The following is a 17,370-nucleotide window of genomic DNA, read 5'->3' as shown; positions in this document are numbered from 1 at the left end:
CTGATTAAATTTTTATAAATATATACTATTAATTATCTAAAATAAATATCTATGTATATAAAACTACAAATAAACACCCGCGCATTGTGCGGATCAAAATCTAATGTTCACTTAAAATCTTGTTGGTTGGGTTTAAATTAGGATCGGCCTTAATCTATACTATACTAAAATGAAGATATCTAGAGTTCTTAGGCTGTCCACGTAGGATTATTAATTCCAGCCAATCATAAACATTTATTTGACCATGTCAGCACCGCACTATCAACTTAGAATCGGGCATTCAAATGGGCTTCTAAATTTTGAAATGGCCCAGTCTTTTCCTTCCCAGCTTGATTGTCCTAGACCTTTACACTTTGTCGTTTCAACTCTCTTTTTACACTTCGTCTTCGTCTTAAAGCCACTTCCCCTTCCTCTTATTTGTTCCGTCTTTCTTTTCACCTTCCTATTACTTGTAATTAATTTTTTTTTTGTTTACAGATTTAAGAAGGAACCGGGAAGGAGAAGAAGTGGTGTTACAGAACGGTGTCTCGGGCTTCGTCTCTCTCTCTCTCTCTTCGTGTTCTCTGATTCCGGTTTTGTTTTTCTGTTCTTAGTAAAAAAGGCAGAGTAGGCTGAAGAAGCTTGATGGTCGTGGTCTCGGCGTCAACAATGGTGGTCTCGGCGTCAACAGTGGTGGTCTCGACTTCGTTAATGGTAGCTTAGCGTGGTGGAGGAGGCTGAATAAGCTTACCTGTGGTGTTCTTGGCTGGTGGTCTCGGCCTCAGGCGGAGTAGGCTGAAGAAGCTTGATGGTCGTGGTCTCGGCGTCAACAATGGTGGTCTCGGCGTCAACAGTGGTGGTCTCGACTTCGTCAATGGTAGCTTAGCGCGGTGGAGGAGGCTGAATAAGCTTACCTGTGGTGTTCTTGGCTGGTGGTCTTGGCCTCAGAGATGAACAAACCGAAGGAGCTGAAGTTGACGGGAAGGAGATGAAGTTGACGGAAAAAAGTTTAGATGTAGAGTTTTTTTTTTTTATAATTAGGTTACACTTTTTAGGTTTACATTTCCAAACCGGGTTTTGTAACCCAGAATTAATTATATTTGGTGGTTTAATTTTTAATTAATTTAGACATGATTTTGTACGCAATCCAAGGCGCATCCACGGACCGTGACATGTTTTCTGATGTTAAGTATTTGCAAAAAGACATTGTGCGTGTGTACATTTTGATGTATAATGTGGACATGAATTTGTATTGTTGAGTCACGAACACCTAGATTCATGTATAAACGTACTTCGAGGTTAGAGCTGGAAATTTCAATCGCCTACGGGCTCTGTCCCGTTTGATCCGCCGCGGAACGGGTGCGGATCAAGCCATTTGAAATTTTTAAATCGCAGGTGCGGGTGCAGGTCGAGATTATTTTGAGCGGGACGGTGCGGGTCAGCCGAATTTGAGTCGCGGGTACCCGCCAACCCGCAAACTAAAAAAAAGTTTTTTTTTTTGAAAAAAACATTTTTCGTAAAATATATAAAAAAACAGTAAATATTTATATAATTTTAATTGTAAATATTTTATTTTAATAGTATTTTTTAAAAATAACTATTATATAAATAAAAAATAATTACTTTTGATTAAAATAATTATTATATAATTAAAAAATAATCATTTTTAATTAAAATAATTATTTTTAATATAATTAATATTACCTGCGGGTTTTGGCATGGCGGGTGCGGATATAAAAGTTTTTGTTTGCAGGTTATGCGGATCGAGTTTTTGAATCGAAAAAATGATTCGATCCGCTGCGGAACGGGGGGGTCGGGGCGGGTTGACCCGCAAACCCAACACTATTCGAGGTAAGACAAAATTGTTGACTGGACCCCTTAATATATCGTATTTGGGAGAATTTAACCAGACTCGAGACGTACCGTACTCAAGCGAACCAGATGTAAGAGTCGGTTTAATAATTAATAATTTTGCTTTTGCTGATATCAAGGAATATCGAAACAATTAAAATTATTAAAATGTTATGTGAAACTCAATGTATCTATCCTTGGAATTGTCAAAGCTCTATTTGAATCTTAGCATGGGTGCAAAAGGTAATCAGTTTTACTAGATTGTTTTTTTTTTGAGAAACAAAAATAACCACAGAAAACCGATGAACCTTGCATTTTTCCGAGTGAAATGATTATGTTGACTTCCGTTTGCACCCACGCTAAGATTCAAATAGAGCTTTAACAATTCCATGGACATCACACGCGTCTTTTTTGTAGCTCAATGCATCTATCAAGACTCAAGCATTTTATTAAAGTTTTTGTTTCCACATTGAAGACTCTCCTGCTTATATAAGGAATAGTAAGCTTGCACTATGTTGGAAAAATATAATTATATCTCTCATCTAACGTGCTCGAGTTGATATGGTGTACAAGGTAAATGGCAGAGAATTTTACATTGGGAACTAGCCAAGAAAATCAAGAATGAGGCGCACAAATTGTTCTTAAGAGAGATATATCTAGAGGTTTTATTGGTCACAATGGAGAGGTAGATGAGCTTAAGTGGGGTTTTGATAAGCAGAAGAATTAATATAGAGACATATGAGTTTCATGGAATGTTGATGGTGAGAGGAAGATGAACCATAGAGAAGAATGTGTAACAACCTGCTTATGAGTATATTATTATAGATGATGCTGATGCTGACCAAGACTGGTCATTGGCTTTGGCCATACATATACCCTCATTAAATAATTATTTTAAGTACATATAAGAGAATTTCTAGGAGGAAATTGTTGATGTTGTTGCAGGAAACCATGATTAATGACCTTATGATGTTGCACCATGTCATTAAGTGTAGGCACGAAACATATCTAGCCAAGTTACTATTATAACTTGCCTAACCATGTCACCAAGCGTAGGAGAGCACAAAGCATATGTAGCCAATTTACCATCATAGTGGGGCCTGTGAAACAATCATGAAAAAAATGAAAACTAGCTTTTGACAGCAGAAGGCTACTTAAAAAGCTTTTGTTTTATAGTTATTATACTTTCAACTTATGGGTGTGATTATTTAGTTTTTTGATCAAAATGGGCATGATTATTATGATTTTAACTTATGGAATAAAAGAGAAGTTTCATCGTACCTTACTATTGGTACATAAGTTTTTTCATGGATTCGTTTGCGAGTAGTTCATAGGGATTTAACAAATATATTTGCATGTTTCTCTATATTGGTTGGTGATATCTAATTGGGTCACTTGACCAAAAAAAGTCTTCTCTTTTTATTTGAAGGTACGTGAGAGAAGTCAGAGAAGCTTAAGCTTCAACCTAATTGACGAGTCTAACAATACACTTGCAAAAGACCAGGATGAGAGGAGTTCAGAAAACAAAAATTAAGGATATAGAGAGGGGAGGTAGCTAGAGAAGTCCATCTCTGGACGTCTATTAAAAACTCTGAGAGGCCCACAAATGACCACAATGGAAAAATGTTAAGAGTAAGTTTCTTAGCAGGTACAATAAGGTAGCTCTTTCATTACAACCAATTCCTAATTTTATGTTTGCGAGCTTTTAACTAAATACCTGAAAAGGTGACAGACCAAACTATAGTGTTTAAGTCAGTGACAAAAAAAAAGTGTTTAAATTATATCTCCCTCAAGGTTTCCATAGTCTTCTACCTAATGATCCCATGTGGGATAATGCATTCATGCCTATGGGTTTGGTTTACGGTGAGTTTATAAAATTTTACACATTTATCTTAGAGAAATTCAGTGTCAACTTAATTACAGTGAAATAATCTAAGACCAGCGAGATTATCCCTTAAGCATTAACTACTAAGAATCTGAAAACGAAAACCCTGATAATAGGTTTCACCACCCGAACCAACCTTGCTATATAGTTGTTCTCTTCTCGCATTGGTATCTTAGCCCAACTCAAACGTTACTTTGAAATTTTAAACTGATGTGTTTAAGTAATAGAGATCAAATTTATTGCAGATCAATACATGAATAACTAAAAAATATTATATATATATATTCTATAATATAAAATATACAGTTTAAAATTATGAATTTGACAAATTTAAAGTACATCATCCGCGCGTAGCGCGGAAAAAGTTCTAGTTATATTAATTGTGTATAACACACGAATAATACCAAAAAGTGCAGTTATCTTTGCGTATAACAATAAGTCTGAGGTTAACAATTAATTTAATTTTAAAACATAATAATCTAGCCAATCAAATAGATATCACAAAGAATTACTTTAAAGATAACATAGTGATATATATGTTTTAAAGCTAGTACAATCAAATTTTGTGTTCAAGGTAGCTATATCCATTCATAAGCATATGTACAAAAAAAATCACAAAACTTCATAACAGAATCTAAGCCCAATATATTACAAAATAGTTTTATAATTATTGTTCTTTAAATTTTTTCGTTTTCATTTAAAAGTTTTGTTTGTTGGGCTTTAGATTAAGACTGGTTCTAATTGTTATTTAACTTAGTATAACGCATGAATAATACAAAAAGCGTCGTTATTTAGCGTACAGCACACAGTTAATTAAAAAGCGCGAGACTAAAATTTAGTTAATATTTTAAAGCAAAACTAGGTAATAACCCGCGGCTTGCATGGAATAAAATTATTAATTTCGTTATTTCTTAAGATAAGAAGATATTAGATATGTTTAATTTGGATATCAGTTTGGTTTTAGATAAGTTTTTTTTGTTTTTAATCTACTAAAATATAACTATCATTCTAAATCAATATTTGTTTTGTTTATTCGATTAAAATGTTGGAGGTTTTTTGTTTTTTCGATGATAACCAAAAAATATTATTATTTGCTTAGTTTTATATTATATGATGATGATGATGATGATGATGATGATTTAAACTTCGTAACAAGAATTTATACAGTAGGATATTATTACCCACAGAAAGGTATCTAATATACGATTTATTTCCTCAAAAAAAAAATCATATACCTTTTATGTATAGGAAAGAAACAATTGGTGTCAACGTATACCATTTTGGTGCAACCATGCTCTCTTGTTGATTACGTGTCTATCATTTGCAAAGAAAAACCCATTCAAAACTTCAATCTCGTTATCTCTAATCCTCTTCGCTAAGCCTCAAGTTTTCAATAAAACTCCCTTCTAATTCATTATATCTTCTACCTTATCCAACAGATCTCTCTTCATAGCTCAACAACGTTTCTCTTAGATTTCTCCTCTTGGTCCTTGTATCCAAATCTTCAGTTCATATCTGTTACGGTAAAACCAGCAGTAATCCTATAGCAATTGTGTGTATAGCTGTGACCTTAGTGACACCCCTAAACGGAAAAGAATCGGAAATATCAATTTTAGAGCAAACATGGCTTTTTGCTTGTGTTTCGGACTTAGACCAAAACGTAATAATGTGGAGAATCAGGAACCCGTTTCTGTTCAGGAATCCATACCTGACCAACCATCATCGTCTTCTGGTTACATCTCACTTCCTATGTTCCTTTCTTCATTCTTTGTTATTTACACACCTAGTTACAGTCTTATGTCACATTAATGTATGAATGATATTATAAATCTCGAACAAGGGTTTGTGTGTTTCTAGGTCAAAACATTGTTTATTTGGTTTTATCGAAGTGTCTTTAATCCACTTGTTCCTAGTGTAACATGTGATACATACTCTCATCGTGTGTGTAGCCAATCCAGCAACGTCTTCATCAGATCCTGAAGCACTGCTACCGCCACCGCAGAAAATCAAAAAATTCTCATACCTGCAACTCGCCACCGCAACAAACAACTTCAGCCTGGATGCTAGGATCGGACAAGGTGGATTCGGCGATGTATTCAAAGGAGAGTTAGAGATTGACGGACAGGTAACTGTAGTCTTTGATCAATCAAATCACAAACAATCTCTTGAACTGCTCTTGTTGTTGTTGTTGTTGTGAAAAGACTATATGATGTCTCTAACGAGCGGATAATCTTTTTTGTGTGTGTGGCTATGTTGTTGGTCTACAGTTAAAGGATGTGGCTGTTAAGATGCTTGGTCGGAGTAGTATACAAGGAAACAAAGAGTTTATTGTGGAAGTCCTAATGCTTTCAATGTTGAGAAACAAAAACCTCGTGAAACTGTATGGTTATTGCTGTGAAGGCGATCAAAGATGCCTCGTCTATGAATATATGCCTCTTGGATCTGTAGAAGATAACATCCACTGTAAAACAAAAAACAAAACTATACTTCATCCTCAAGAAACAAAATTTATAATACAGTACTTATTTTTTTTTTCAGATATCAGATCTGCTCAAGAGGTTTTAGATTTGAGCACAAGGATGAAGATAGCTTTAGGAGCAGCTAAAGGGTTAGCGTATCTTCACAACGATTCAAAACCTATTGTGATCTATAGAGATATGAAAACTGCAAACATACTGCTGGACCATGGGTTTGAACCGAAGCTCTCTGACTTTGGGCTTGCAAAGATTGGTCCGAATGAAGGCATGTCTCATGTCACTACTAGAGTTATGGGAACGCTAGGGTATTGTGCACCCGAGTACGCGGCTACTGGGCAACTGACGCTGCAGTCTGATATTTATAGCTTTGGAGTTGTGCTGTTGGAGCTTATCACTGGACGCAAACCTATTGGGGACTCAACCATGGGTGCACAACGTTTGCTTGTTAGATGGGTAACTCTCTAAATATGATTTTACGTACGAACATATATTGACTAACCCTAAACGCTGAAGAAATATATGGTTTTGACTATGACAATTCTGGGCATAGCCACATGAAACATTAGTTTTGAATTCCCAAAATTTTAAAAAATCAATATATATAAACGCAGCTAGCCGAGAATTTTTTTTTTTTTTTAATTTAGTTAAGTTATTGTTATGGTGAACGTTTTATCGATGTTGCTTCTTTCATACGCAACCAAATGATCTTATGAATTATGATGACTCTTTGCTGGTGCTTTACAGGCACTGCCATATTTCAGGAACCTAAACATAAGAAAGATTGCAGATCCGATGTTAGGAATACAAGGTGATCCGTACTTGGAAGAAGCTGTGAGAAGAGCCGTTCAGTTAGCGTATATGTGTCTGCGGGAACGCGCAAAAGCTAGGCCAACAATCAGAGAAGTAGTGGAGGCATTGGAGGTCTTGGTTGAGTACATAGCGAGGAAAGATAAGGGAAATGACATTAGATATGGACGAGGAGTAGATAAGGGGAAGAAAGTTGAAGGGTCAACTGTTAATGAAGGAGATGAAGGTTTGGAGAGAGATAGATATGTTTCTGATGCTAAGAGATGGGCTAAGGGTTGTACAAGAGCTGAACGGAGAAAGAGCAAAGTTGCTGATACTTTCTTTGCTTAATTTTGTTTGTTTGTCAACTGCTATATACTTAAACCGAATTTGGTTGGTACAAATGTTATTTTTTCTTGGTTTACCGATATGCATAACTCCAATGCTTCTTAACATTTTGGTTCTTTGATTATTTAAAAAATGGGTAATATCTTCTTGATCGGTTATATATGTTGGTGTTTGACAATAACAAGAAACACTTCTTGTCCATTATTTCGTAACGTTTCAAATTTAGAAAGATGAAAAACTGAAAAAAGTTTATAGTTTTTACAGTTGTGGATAGTTAAACAAAAATATTTTTTTTTTAAAAACAAATCAGTTGTGTAAATCGCTTCACAATGTTAAAATAAAAACAAACACCTACATCTAAAAGTTCATGGATATATATGCACTTACAATACAACCGCTATATTTGAACCAATGAGTCTAAGAAATTACATACTTGTTTTTTATATTTTACCAATGATACTCTTAATTAATAGCTCAAAACGATGAGCTATTAGTTTACAAATGGCATCAAAGTCCAATGCCCTAAATGTATAAACTATAAAATGAAGCTTAGAAGAGGAAAGATATCGACTAACTAGACAAAATCACGTAAACCCTACGAGTACTTCAACGGATTTTTGGAAAAGAATCTAATCGATAGTCTCTGATCTTTGAATTCCACTTTTATTACTCCCTCTCCCTCTCTGAAATTACTTGTACATTTGTATTTTTGACACTCCTATTTATATATCGTCAAACTGTTAGAAGGGACTATCATCTACGTTACTCGGTTTCGATTAACGTTAGAAAGGACTATTTACAATATGTTTGGGTTTTCGACAAAGACGTGAAAACATTTATTTTTAAAAAAAAAAATTTGTACTTGTGTTTTATTTTTAAAAATATTAAAAAGATTAAATTATATTTTTTAAAATATTAGTAGGTTTAAATTTTATAATGGACATATTGTTAGGCCCACTTGGGGGGTATAATTCAAATTTCAAGGCTGAAAACAAATATTAATGTTTGTGCAGAAGGTGAGTCCATCATAACCCATACGCATATGCATAGGTTCGCTGTCATCATTTTTTTGTTTTCCACTTTTTTTGTTCTCTCGAGATTTTCAAAGTAAAAACATTTTTTTTATTTTAACTTTCACAATCAATTAATATAGTAGTATATCCTTTTCAAAATCGAACAAAAGTTTTGTGAAAAAAATTTGCGGACTTTTCCTTTACTGGGCCCACAAAACAAAGTGATAAACCAATGATAAAGTGACACATCAGCTAAATATCGAGTCCCTTTGTTTCTTCTTTATACTATATTAAAAGAAAAAGGAAGAAGTAAAAAAAGCGTGGGGGAGGGAACCCACCATTAGACTTACTTGGAGGAGAAAAAAAAAAAAAAGAGAGCTTCTTTTATCATCGCTGGCTTACTCGTGACCTTGTCGGCTTTCTTCGCCGGAATCTAAAGAATCAATTCGCCGGAGTTTACCATCTCTTTTGTTTTTTTTTTTAAATAGAAAAAAATAGAAATTGAGGGGTTGAGGATTGAAGAGAGAGAGATGTATGTAGTGCCTCCGCCTCCGCGATCCGATTCGGGATCCAACTCTGATTTACGGGTTTACCAAACTTGGAAAGGCAGCAATGTTTGTCCTTCTTCTCCTCTCTCTGTTATTTGAATTTATATTTTCATCTTCTCTTGCTTAGTTGCTTTGTTTGCTATTCTATCTATATTCAAAATTGGAACTTTGTTTTTTATTCGTGTTTTTACTTTTTAAGCAAACAAGTGTTTTGTCGAGGATCCTATGTTTTCATGTCGTTTTCAATGGTGGCGTAAGCTTTTTTTGATGTAATTACCCTATTTATGGGGCATTTTAGTTTAATTTGATTAGTGTTAGCTTCAATGTGTTACATAGGTTGATTATATAACTGATGTCTATTTATAGCAGTTTTACTGAAAATCACTTTCTCTTTTTTGCTTAACTGAATGCTTAACAAACCTATTTCATTTTCGATATTAGAATCATAACCATAAACTCGTTAATCCCTGGCTTCTTCTCTTGTTATAGATAGTAAACACTACCTCTAGTGGTTAGTTAGTACATGACTCCTGTGTAATAAACTCAAGTCATCAGTTTGATTCTTCCTCCAGTTTTTTTATGAAACTTTACATTTTTGTTTTCTCCGTTTTTTTTTCAGAAATTCTTTCTTCAGGGAAGATTTGTATTCGGACCAGACGTGAGATCACTGGCCCTAACAATATGTCTCATCGCTGTCCCTGTTACAATCTTCTGCATCTTTGTCGCCAGGAAGCTAATGGATGACTTCTCTGATAACTGGGGAGTATCCATAGTATCTGTCGCCGTCGTCTTCACCATTTATGTAAGTAATACTTTTTCCTCTCTTTGCATTGAAGATGTTGTAATGATAAAAGCATGCACATCTTTTTCCTTCAGGATTTGATTCTTCTGCTGCTTACATCCGGAAGAGATCCAGGAATCATCCCTAGAAACGCTCATCCTCCTGAGCCTGAACCTCTTGACAACAGCAACGTGGATGCAGGAGCTGGCCAGACTCCTCAGCTGAGACTCCCTCGCATTAAGGAAGTAGAGGTTGATGGGGTTACGTTTAAGGTCAAGTACTGTGACACTTGCATGCTCTATAGGCCTCCTCGCTGTTCCCACTGCTCTATTTGTAACAACTGCGTTGAAAAGTTTGACCATCACTGCCCTTGGGTTGGCCAATGTATTGGGCGAGTAAGTCACAGTCCAAACTTAAAGACTGTTCTCATAAAAACTATCTCATGTTCTGGTGGTTGTTGCAGAGGAACTACAGATTCTTCTTCATGTTTGTCTTCTCCACGACACTTCTCTGTATATATGTGTTTGCCTTCTGTTGGGTTTACATAAGGAAGATCACTGAGTCAGAGCATACAACCATTTGGAAGGCAATGCTCAAAACTCCTGCTTCTATTGTATTGATACTCTACACATTCATATCTATGTGGTTCGTTGGTGGCTTGACAGCTTTCCATCTATATCTCATCAGCACAAACCAGGTAATATTGCTACCAATCCAATCCTCATCCTCCTTGGAGTCGTTGTAACCTTTGAAAACCCTTTCTTCTTGCAGACTACATATGAGAATTTCAGATACAGATATGACCGGAGAAGCAACCCACACAACAAAGGAGTGGTTAACAACTTCAAAGAAACGTTTTGTTCTGCTATCCCTCCTTCAAAGAACGACTTTAGAGCCATGGTCCATCGTGAACCTCCATTGCCTCCAAGATCTGTAGCAGGGGGTTTCATGAGTCCAAACATGGGTAAAGCCAGTGATGATATTGAGATGGGAAGGAAGGCTGTTTGGGCTGACATGGGTTCAGCAATGTCAGAACATGGTGGTGATGGCAAAGATGGTAACAATGAGAGGCTACATGTTAAGGACGGTGAGTTGGGAGAGCTTTCTCCAGATGTTAGGACGACGGTTGATGAACAGAGTGATAGGCCGAGTATGCACCCGAGGCGCTCAAGCTGGGGAAGGAAAAGCGGAAGCTGGGATATGTCCCCAGAAGTTATGGCCTTAGCAGCTAGAGTGGGAGGAGAGCAAAACCAGAACGGTGGAGGAAGCAGCAGTGGAAGTGGTCTAGTGACTGAGAACCGGCCTACATAGTTCAGATACAAGATTTAGCACGGAAGGAAGACAGAACAAAGCTGAACATTTGTTGGATTATTCAGCTTAAAATCAGTTTTATGCAGGCTTGTGGTTTGTTGAGGCAAAAGAAGTAGCAATGTTCTTAATGTGGAAAGTGTTTTTGTGTTGGGTTTGTTGTGGTAAGCAAAAAAGGTTGAATTGGTGTGGTGTGGTGTGGTGTGTTGTGTTTACTTGTTTGTATGAGTGAGCTTCTTGTGGATTGTTCAGACTGTTCTTGTTTTAGCTGTGTTTATACATTTAACCAGAGACATATGTTTTACGTTAAAACAAACAAAACTAGTTTCTTTCTTATCTTATCATCAAGAAGCTGCAACTGAATTATTAAGACACGTGGACCAGAAGACAGAACCATATTTATATATAGTCCTTCATTTGAAGCATGGCTCTGCAATTAATGCGTAAGAACCCTAATGCAGTAATGCTCCTCCTAATTATAAGATAAGGTTACAGAAGAAGAGTGTGTTGAGGTCTCTGCTGAGTCAAAGATAGTCTAAGAAAATGTCCAAATCAATAATTAAAGCCTTGAGTTATGTGAAGATAGCCTTTTGGAATCATCTTACAAATATATGGACATCACTTTGCATTTGAAAAAAAACCCCTTGAATCATGAAGATCAAACTAACTTCATGAAAATGAAAAATCTAACAGATATATCAGATCATAAATACAGGATCTTTCAAGAGAGTCAATAAGATTTTCCTCAGTGTTATGTACAGAGACATATATGTACATATATACAAATAACATGGAGTCATGGACCATAGTTCAACTGAAATGTCACTATTATCATTAAGTAGCCTCTGCTCCTCCTTTATTACGAGCCTTACTAACCACCATGTGATAGAGAACTCTAAAAAACTCTGAAACGATTCTTTTCATTTTTAAAATTCACTTAAAACATCAGAGGCCATAAAGCTTTTTTTCTCATTCAAACACTCATTACACCAAAATTTTTTTTACAATGGCAATTTAACAAGTTGGTCCATTACATAATAGAGACAATCTCTTTGGTTCATTTATAAAGAGGCACCAAATCTTAAATACCAATTTAAGCAGGTGGGTTTGATTTAGAGTTGTCTACTACTCTTTCATCTTCTTCTCAACCCTTATCACTCAGGCCAAAGAAAAGTATGTACAAGAATCAGTTGCAAGAGCTAGCACAGAGAAGCTGTTTCAGCCTCCCATCATATACCTGCACAAGAGAAGGACCAGATCATGCTCCAAGATTCAAAGCTTGTGTAAACTTCAACGGTGAAATATTTGAAAGCCCTACTTATTGTTCCACTCTCAGACAAGCTGAGCATTCAGCTGCTGAAGTTGCTCTCAGTGCTCTCTCTTCAAAGGGTCCTTCAAAGTCTCTAACCGCTAGAGTTCTTGTAAGTCTTTCCTCTCACTTCCACCATCTCTCTATGTTTTTTTTTTCCAAAGTCTCATGATGTTTTTGTACCCTTTTGTTCTCAAAGGATGAGACTGGGATCTACAAGAATCTGCTTCAAGAGACGGCACATAGAGCTGGTCTTGATCTACCGGTTTACACAAGTGTGAGATCAGGACCTGGTCATGTTCCAACGTTCTCTTGCACTGTGGAGCTTGCTGGGATGAGATTTAATGGAGAATCAGCAAAGACTAAGAAGCAAGCTGAGAAGAACGCTGCTATTGCAGCTTGGTTCTCCTTGAGAAAAAGTGAGCTAATATTAATTACCTCCAAATTTAAAACTTTTAAAATCCATTTGTTAATGTCTATCATGTGTGTTACACAGTGCCAACAAGCTTGGACTCTCAAAGAGGTGAAGAGAAAGAAAGAGAGGTAGTTGCAAGAGTCCTCTCAAGATTTAGACCCAAAGAAGGTAGAAGAAGAGAACAACATCACTCAAGGAGAAGAGCAATCCGACATGACACAAGAGACATGTTGTGTGAGAAGCTCAGAATGATTAATCCATATACCAATGAAGCTTCACCATCATCACTGAAACACCACCAAACACTACTACCACCGAGACTCTGGCCTTCAACAACAAATCTCCAACAACAATCGAAAGTCAAATCCTTGCTAGAGAAGTCTCAAGAACAGGCAGGGCTAAAACAGAGGAGCCCAGATGATGCAAAACCAGAGATGATAATAAAGTCGTTTCCTTTATCATCAATGGAGAGAAGAAACTGTTATAGTAAACTTCTTCCATTCCCCGAGATGTTTGCTGGAGGTTTTGGGTTAAACCATCAGAAACTTGCTCCATCTGTTCATATGAGATCGGTGATTCCAGTTTGCTCAGCTCCTCCACCTAAACCGTTATCGCCGTTCAATGGATCCAACACATCTTCTTGTTCTGCTCCAAGCTCGCTAGGAACTGAAGGGCAAGAGAAGAAGTCTCTGATGGAACTTGAGTTAGAATCAAAATCAGATCGAACCCATGATTAAAGGTCGTATCTTTAGATAAACCCATGTTAAGGATTTGATCATAGATTAGTGAAAGGTGATAAATCGAGTTATGGGTTTGTGTATGTTCGTCGTGTTCCTTTTTTTTTAAAGTTTAACGGCCTGACATCAATTCAATGGCTCTGGATTGTATTGCACGTAGAACAAAGAGAGTCAGAGAGAGAGAGAGGAGCAATAAATGTAGAGGAAGATGAAAGAAGAAAACAATTAATGGCATTTGTTTTCGCCATTAATGCGCCGATTGCTCTGCTTCTTCTTCCCTCTCTCTCTCATTCATGGCTCTGTTTTTACTTAATCTGTTTTTGTCGTTTTAAAAAATACAAGTAAACGGCTACTTAGCAGTAATTATTGACCGGTTTGATTCTTGTTTTAATCCCGGTTTATACGAACATGTACTGCTCTGTTTTTAATTATCTGAATCATTTGATTCAAGTTCAACTAGTTGGTATAGCCTCCGCGGAGCCGGATACATTATTGATGCATTGTATAGTCTTATGTATGGGATCTTTTTTTTTTAACTTTTGTTTTCCCATGTTGTATATAATCTTTGTATATAATCTATATTATAATAGATTGATTAGGTTGATATAAGAATAACCGGTGATTTCTTATGTGTTGATATTTCATATTTTATGTGTTGATATTTCATATTTTATGTGTGGATGTCTAAAAAAAATTTCGATTTATCTTCATGAATTCGATTTCTAGCAATATTTTTCCCATGAATATATCGGACAGAGACCCATATATCCGTTGAGATTCAACATCTGATACGCTGACTAATTGTCATCCCCATTAGCTATCCAGTAAATCCGCAAACTATGCAAGTATAAGAAAATAATTATTTACAATAGCTTAGAAACCCCAAACAATAGTGAAACCTTTTATTAGACATAGAGCAAGAGAATATACATAACCCTATAAATATGGTCAAGGCGAGATCTTTTAACAAAAATAAAAAAATGAATTTCCATGAGCTCCTCTAAGGTATATGCGAGAACTCTTTTAGTCCGTCCAAGAAGCTGTGTTTCTTTTTCATTGGTTGTTCTTGTAGTTGTCGGTTGTGTAAACAATTTTGTTCACCTCCTCCTTGAAACTACCAATGTGTTCTAATTCGGATTTGAAGTCTGGAAAATTAGTGAATCCCTTCATGACGTACAAGTCTTAGTGGACAACTTCGGAAAGTAGAACAAACAACAAAGAAAAATTATATTAATCAAGTTTTCTGTAGTACTATGAAATTCTATCAATTTAAAGAGTTTCAATGATATGCGACACTGAATAGAGCAATTTAGAGTGTAATGGTTTATCATCAGAGGTGAGAGTTAAGCGACGAAGTGGGAAAACCCTAGGCCCTAGCTTAGAGACGGTGAAAAAGAGTAGACGATTAGGAGGCTTCTTGGGGTATGTCTGACGCATCAGCCTTACCTTTTAAGGCTTACGTAGAAATTGGGTGCGATAGACAGCGAGTTAATTAAAATGACCTAACAACCATTAATTCATTACACAGCCCTGTTCAAAACTCACTGCCGAGGGCTGTAAAATCGCCTGAAAAACGTAACTCGGCACCAATGATGATTTAGACTGATTCGGTCTGAAAATCAGGATTTAAAAAAAAATTAGTTTTTAATCGTTTCATCCTATAATCGAATAGTAGATATAAAGATTCATGATGTTTTCATGAAAATAAAAAAAACAAAGAAATTAATATATAACTCGTGAAAAATTATGAGTCGTTAGAGTCAATATTGCAGAAAACTTTAAAGTCTAAAGATGAAGAATGTAAAACTCATAATTGATTTTAATTAAACTTAATCATAAAAACATGTAAAACACCCATGGTTCCTATTTGAACCTGTGTTGTTAGCATTTTTAAAGATGTGTAAACCGCTGTACTAAGTGATATTAATTGTAAGTTTTTACGAATAGATAATATATTAAAACAAAAGCATAAAGATGAGTCCCACCAAAATAAATGAAATGCTGAAGTGGATACCCTAAGAGCATCTCCAATGTATTACTCTATATTTTACTTCAAAATGGTGCAACACCAAAATGGAGTAAAGTTTTACTCCAATGTATTACTCCATTTTCTACTCCAAAAATAATATATTTTATTAATAATTGTTAATAATACATTATATTTATAAAAAATTACTAATTAACCCAACTATTTTATGTTTACAAAAATTCTTTAAAAAATTTATTTAAATTAAACAGTTATTATTAAAAAGTACAAGAAATCATAAAAATAAAATAAAAGACAATATATAAGTTGGTTTAATAGTGGCATTTGAATATTTTTCTCACAATGATCAACTAATACATTTCGTAATGAAACATAAGCTTCTTTATCTTTGATATTCCTAAATCGAACAAGAAAATTTTGAAATCAGACATTTTCATCTTATGTAATTTTGATATATGGAGGTGTAGCTTCTCTTCCAAGTTCAGTTGGTGCATCAAATTCACGCTCATTCTTAATTATCATGTTATGTAAAATTATACATGTAGTTATGATGTCATGTAGCACATTTTTTTCCAAAACCGAACAGGTCCTTTCACAATAGCGAAACACAACTATAGATCCTTTTATGTTATCTTTATTTTATATTATTATTTTTTTTATTATGGTATATATTTTTATGTAAAATTATTAAATTAATGGAATATCTTGTTTATGTATGTTCTTGTATCATTTTAAAATATTATTTAAGTAAGAAATAAAAACATTAAAGATTTAAAGGACCAATTCACAAATAAAAAAAGTTCAACACCAAAATGGAGTAATGAGTAAGATTACTCCATAAATGGAGTAACCCTAGCCATTACTCCATTTTGGAGTTGAAAAATGGAGTGGGGTTGGAGAAGATTTTACTCCAAAATGATGTTTGGAGTATAAAATGGAGTAGGGTTGGAGTTGCCCTTATGAGAGAGCAACAACCCAATCATTATAATATAGATTGGCTGTGTTATATAGTAATTATATCTGAACCAGACTTTTATAGGAATATTTTTAGGAATTTAGAGTCGGAAAAATGATAATATATGTTAATTTTAATTTAAAACAAAACAGCGATGTTCTGACAATTAAGAAACATTTAATGTTCATTAACTTTTGATTTTAGGATGGTTTGAGTTTTTCTTTCCTTGTTTCTAAAACGAATGATATTCTATACTATATAAAAGTTGAGGCTATAAGCCATTGAGAGCGTTCACATAGGATGTTAAAACACCAATCAAAATATGACTAGTTTGCTATTTCTAAAAAAAAAAAAATTACATTTTAGTATGCTATTTTGATAAATCAACGTTATGCCAAATCATCATTTAAAAAATGTTAATAATTCCAAAAAATATATTTAATAAAAACGAAATTAGTATGTACATATGTAGTATAAATTAAACTAACAAAATAAATATAAAAGTTGACAACTTACTTAACAAATGTCAACTACTATAGTAGAATGGAAAATCAAAATATTAATATTAACAAAACAACTTACATTTTTTATGTACAATAAATCTAAAAATATTTTATACCAAAACTGAATAGTAAATTAATGTTAAAACAGTTAAAAGTAACAAAAACAAAAACAAAACATGAAACTTTCTTATACAAACAACCAATCTTTTTTTGTGTCACGATACAAACAACCAATCAAAATATGAGAATTTAACATTTCTAAAAATATGTTAATATTATAAAATTAACTAAAAATAAAAATCTTAAAGAATACAAGAATATCAAATAATAAGAACAATATGAATCTAAATCACTTTTCATTATATATGAATCTAACAAAATATGATTTCAAAATGGAAGCTATTTCTGTAAATGTTTGTTGTCAAAAAAAAATAGAAGTTATTTCTTTCAAAAAAATATCAATAATAAATTTAGTAAACAAAATTGCC

The 17,370-nt window shown here is 34.5% G+C and overlaps 3 protein-coding genes and 1 long non-coding RNA gene across 5 annotated transcripts; 3 read left to right on the top strand and 1 right to left on the bottom strand.

Moving 5' to 3' along the window:
* Positions 1 to 1,164: 1,164 nt before the first annotated feature.
* On the bottom strand, positions 1,165 to 3,005 carry LOC117132163. The gene is made up of 2 exons (XR_004455676.1): positions 2,972 to 3,005; positions 1,165 to 2,930 (listed from the first exon to the last, which is right to left on the bottom strand). It is a non-coding gene; the product is annotated as an uncharacterized LOC117132163 (long non-coding RNA).
* A 2,308-nt stretch (positions 3,006 to 5,313) lies between these two features.
* Positions 5,314 to 8,855, top strand: LOC103854280 (serine/threonine-protein kinase CDG1-like). Of its 2 annotated transcripts, XM_009131213.2 has the most exons (5): positions 5,314 to 5,447; positions 5,665 to 5,840; positions 5,983 to 6,178; positions 6,254 to 6,645; positions 6,937 to 8,855. In XM_009131213.2, exons 1-5 carry the CDS (start codon positions 5,339 to 5,341, stop codon positions 7,327 to 7,329), a joined length of 1,266 nt encoding a protein of 421 aa, XP_009129461.1. In that variant the 5' UTR covers positions 5,314 to 5,338; the 3' UTR covers positions 7,330 to 8,855. The 2 variants fall into 2 exon arrangements, with proteins under 2 accessions (XP_009129461.1, XP_033141776.1); XM_033285885.1 differs by having other exon boundaries at positions 5,983 to 6,645.
* Positions 8,856 to 8,869: 14 nt separating this feature from the next.
* LOC103854281 (probable protein S-acyltransferase 7) lies at positions 8,870 to 11,273 on the top strand. The gene is made up of 5 exons (XM_009131214.3): positions 8,870 to 8,953; positions 9,507 to 9,689; positions 9,764 to 10,063; positions 10,132 to 10,365; positions 10,440 to 11,273. The coding sequence occupies exons 1-5, from the start codon at positions 8,870 to 8,872 to the stop codon at positions 10,977 to 10,979; spliced, it is 1,341 nt and encodes a 446-aa protein (XP_009129462.1). The 3' UTR covers positions 10,980 to 11,273.
* A 275-nt stretch (positions 11,274 to 11,548) lies between these two features.
* Positions 11,549 to 13,800, top strand: LOC103854282 (double-stranded RNA-binding protein 3). The gene is made up of 3 exons (XM_009131215.3): positions 11,549 to 12,397; positions 12,485 to 12,704; positions 12,782 to 13,800. The coding sequence occupies exons 1-3, from the start codon at positions 12,152 to 12,154 to the stop codon at positions 13,435 to 13,437; spliced, it is 1,122 nt and encodes a 373-aa protein (XP_009129463.1). The 5' UTR covers positions 11,549 to 12,151; the 3' UTR covers positions 13,438 to 13,800.
* The last annotated feature ends 3,570 nt before the right edge of the window (positions 13,801 to 17,370 follow it).

This window comes from Brassica rapa, chromosome A02 (genome assembly GCF_000309985.2).
Source record: "Brassica rapa cultivar Chiifu-401-42 chromosome A02, CAAS_Brap_v3.01, whole genome shotgun sequence".
Taxonomy (NCBI): Eukaryota; Viridiplantae; Streptophyta; class Magnoliopsida; order Brassicales; family Brassicaceae; genus Brassica; species Brassica rapa.
The sequence above is the reverse complement of the archived record's forward strand: the minus strand, read 5'-3'. Positions and strand labels throughout refer to the sequence as shown.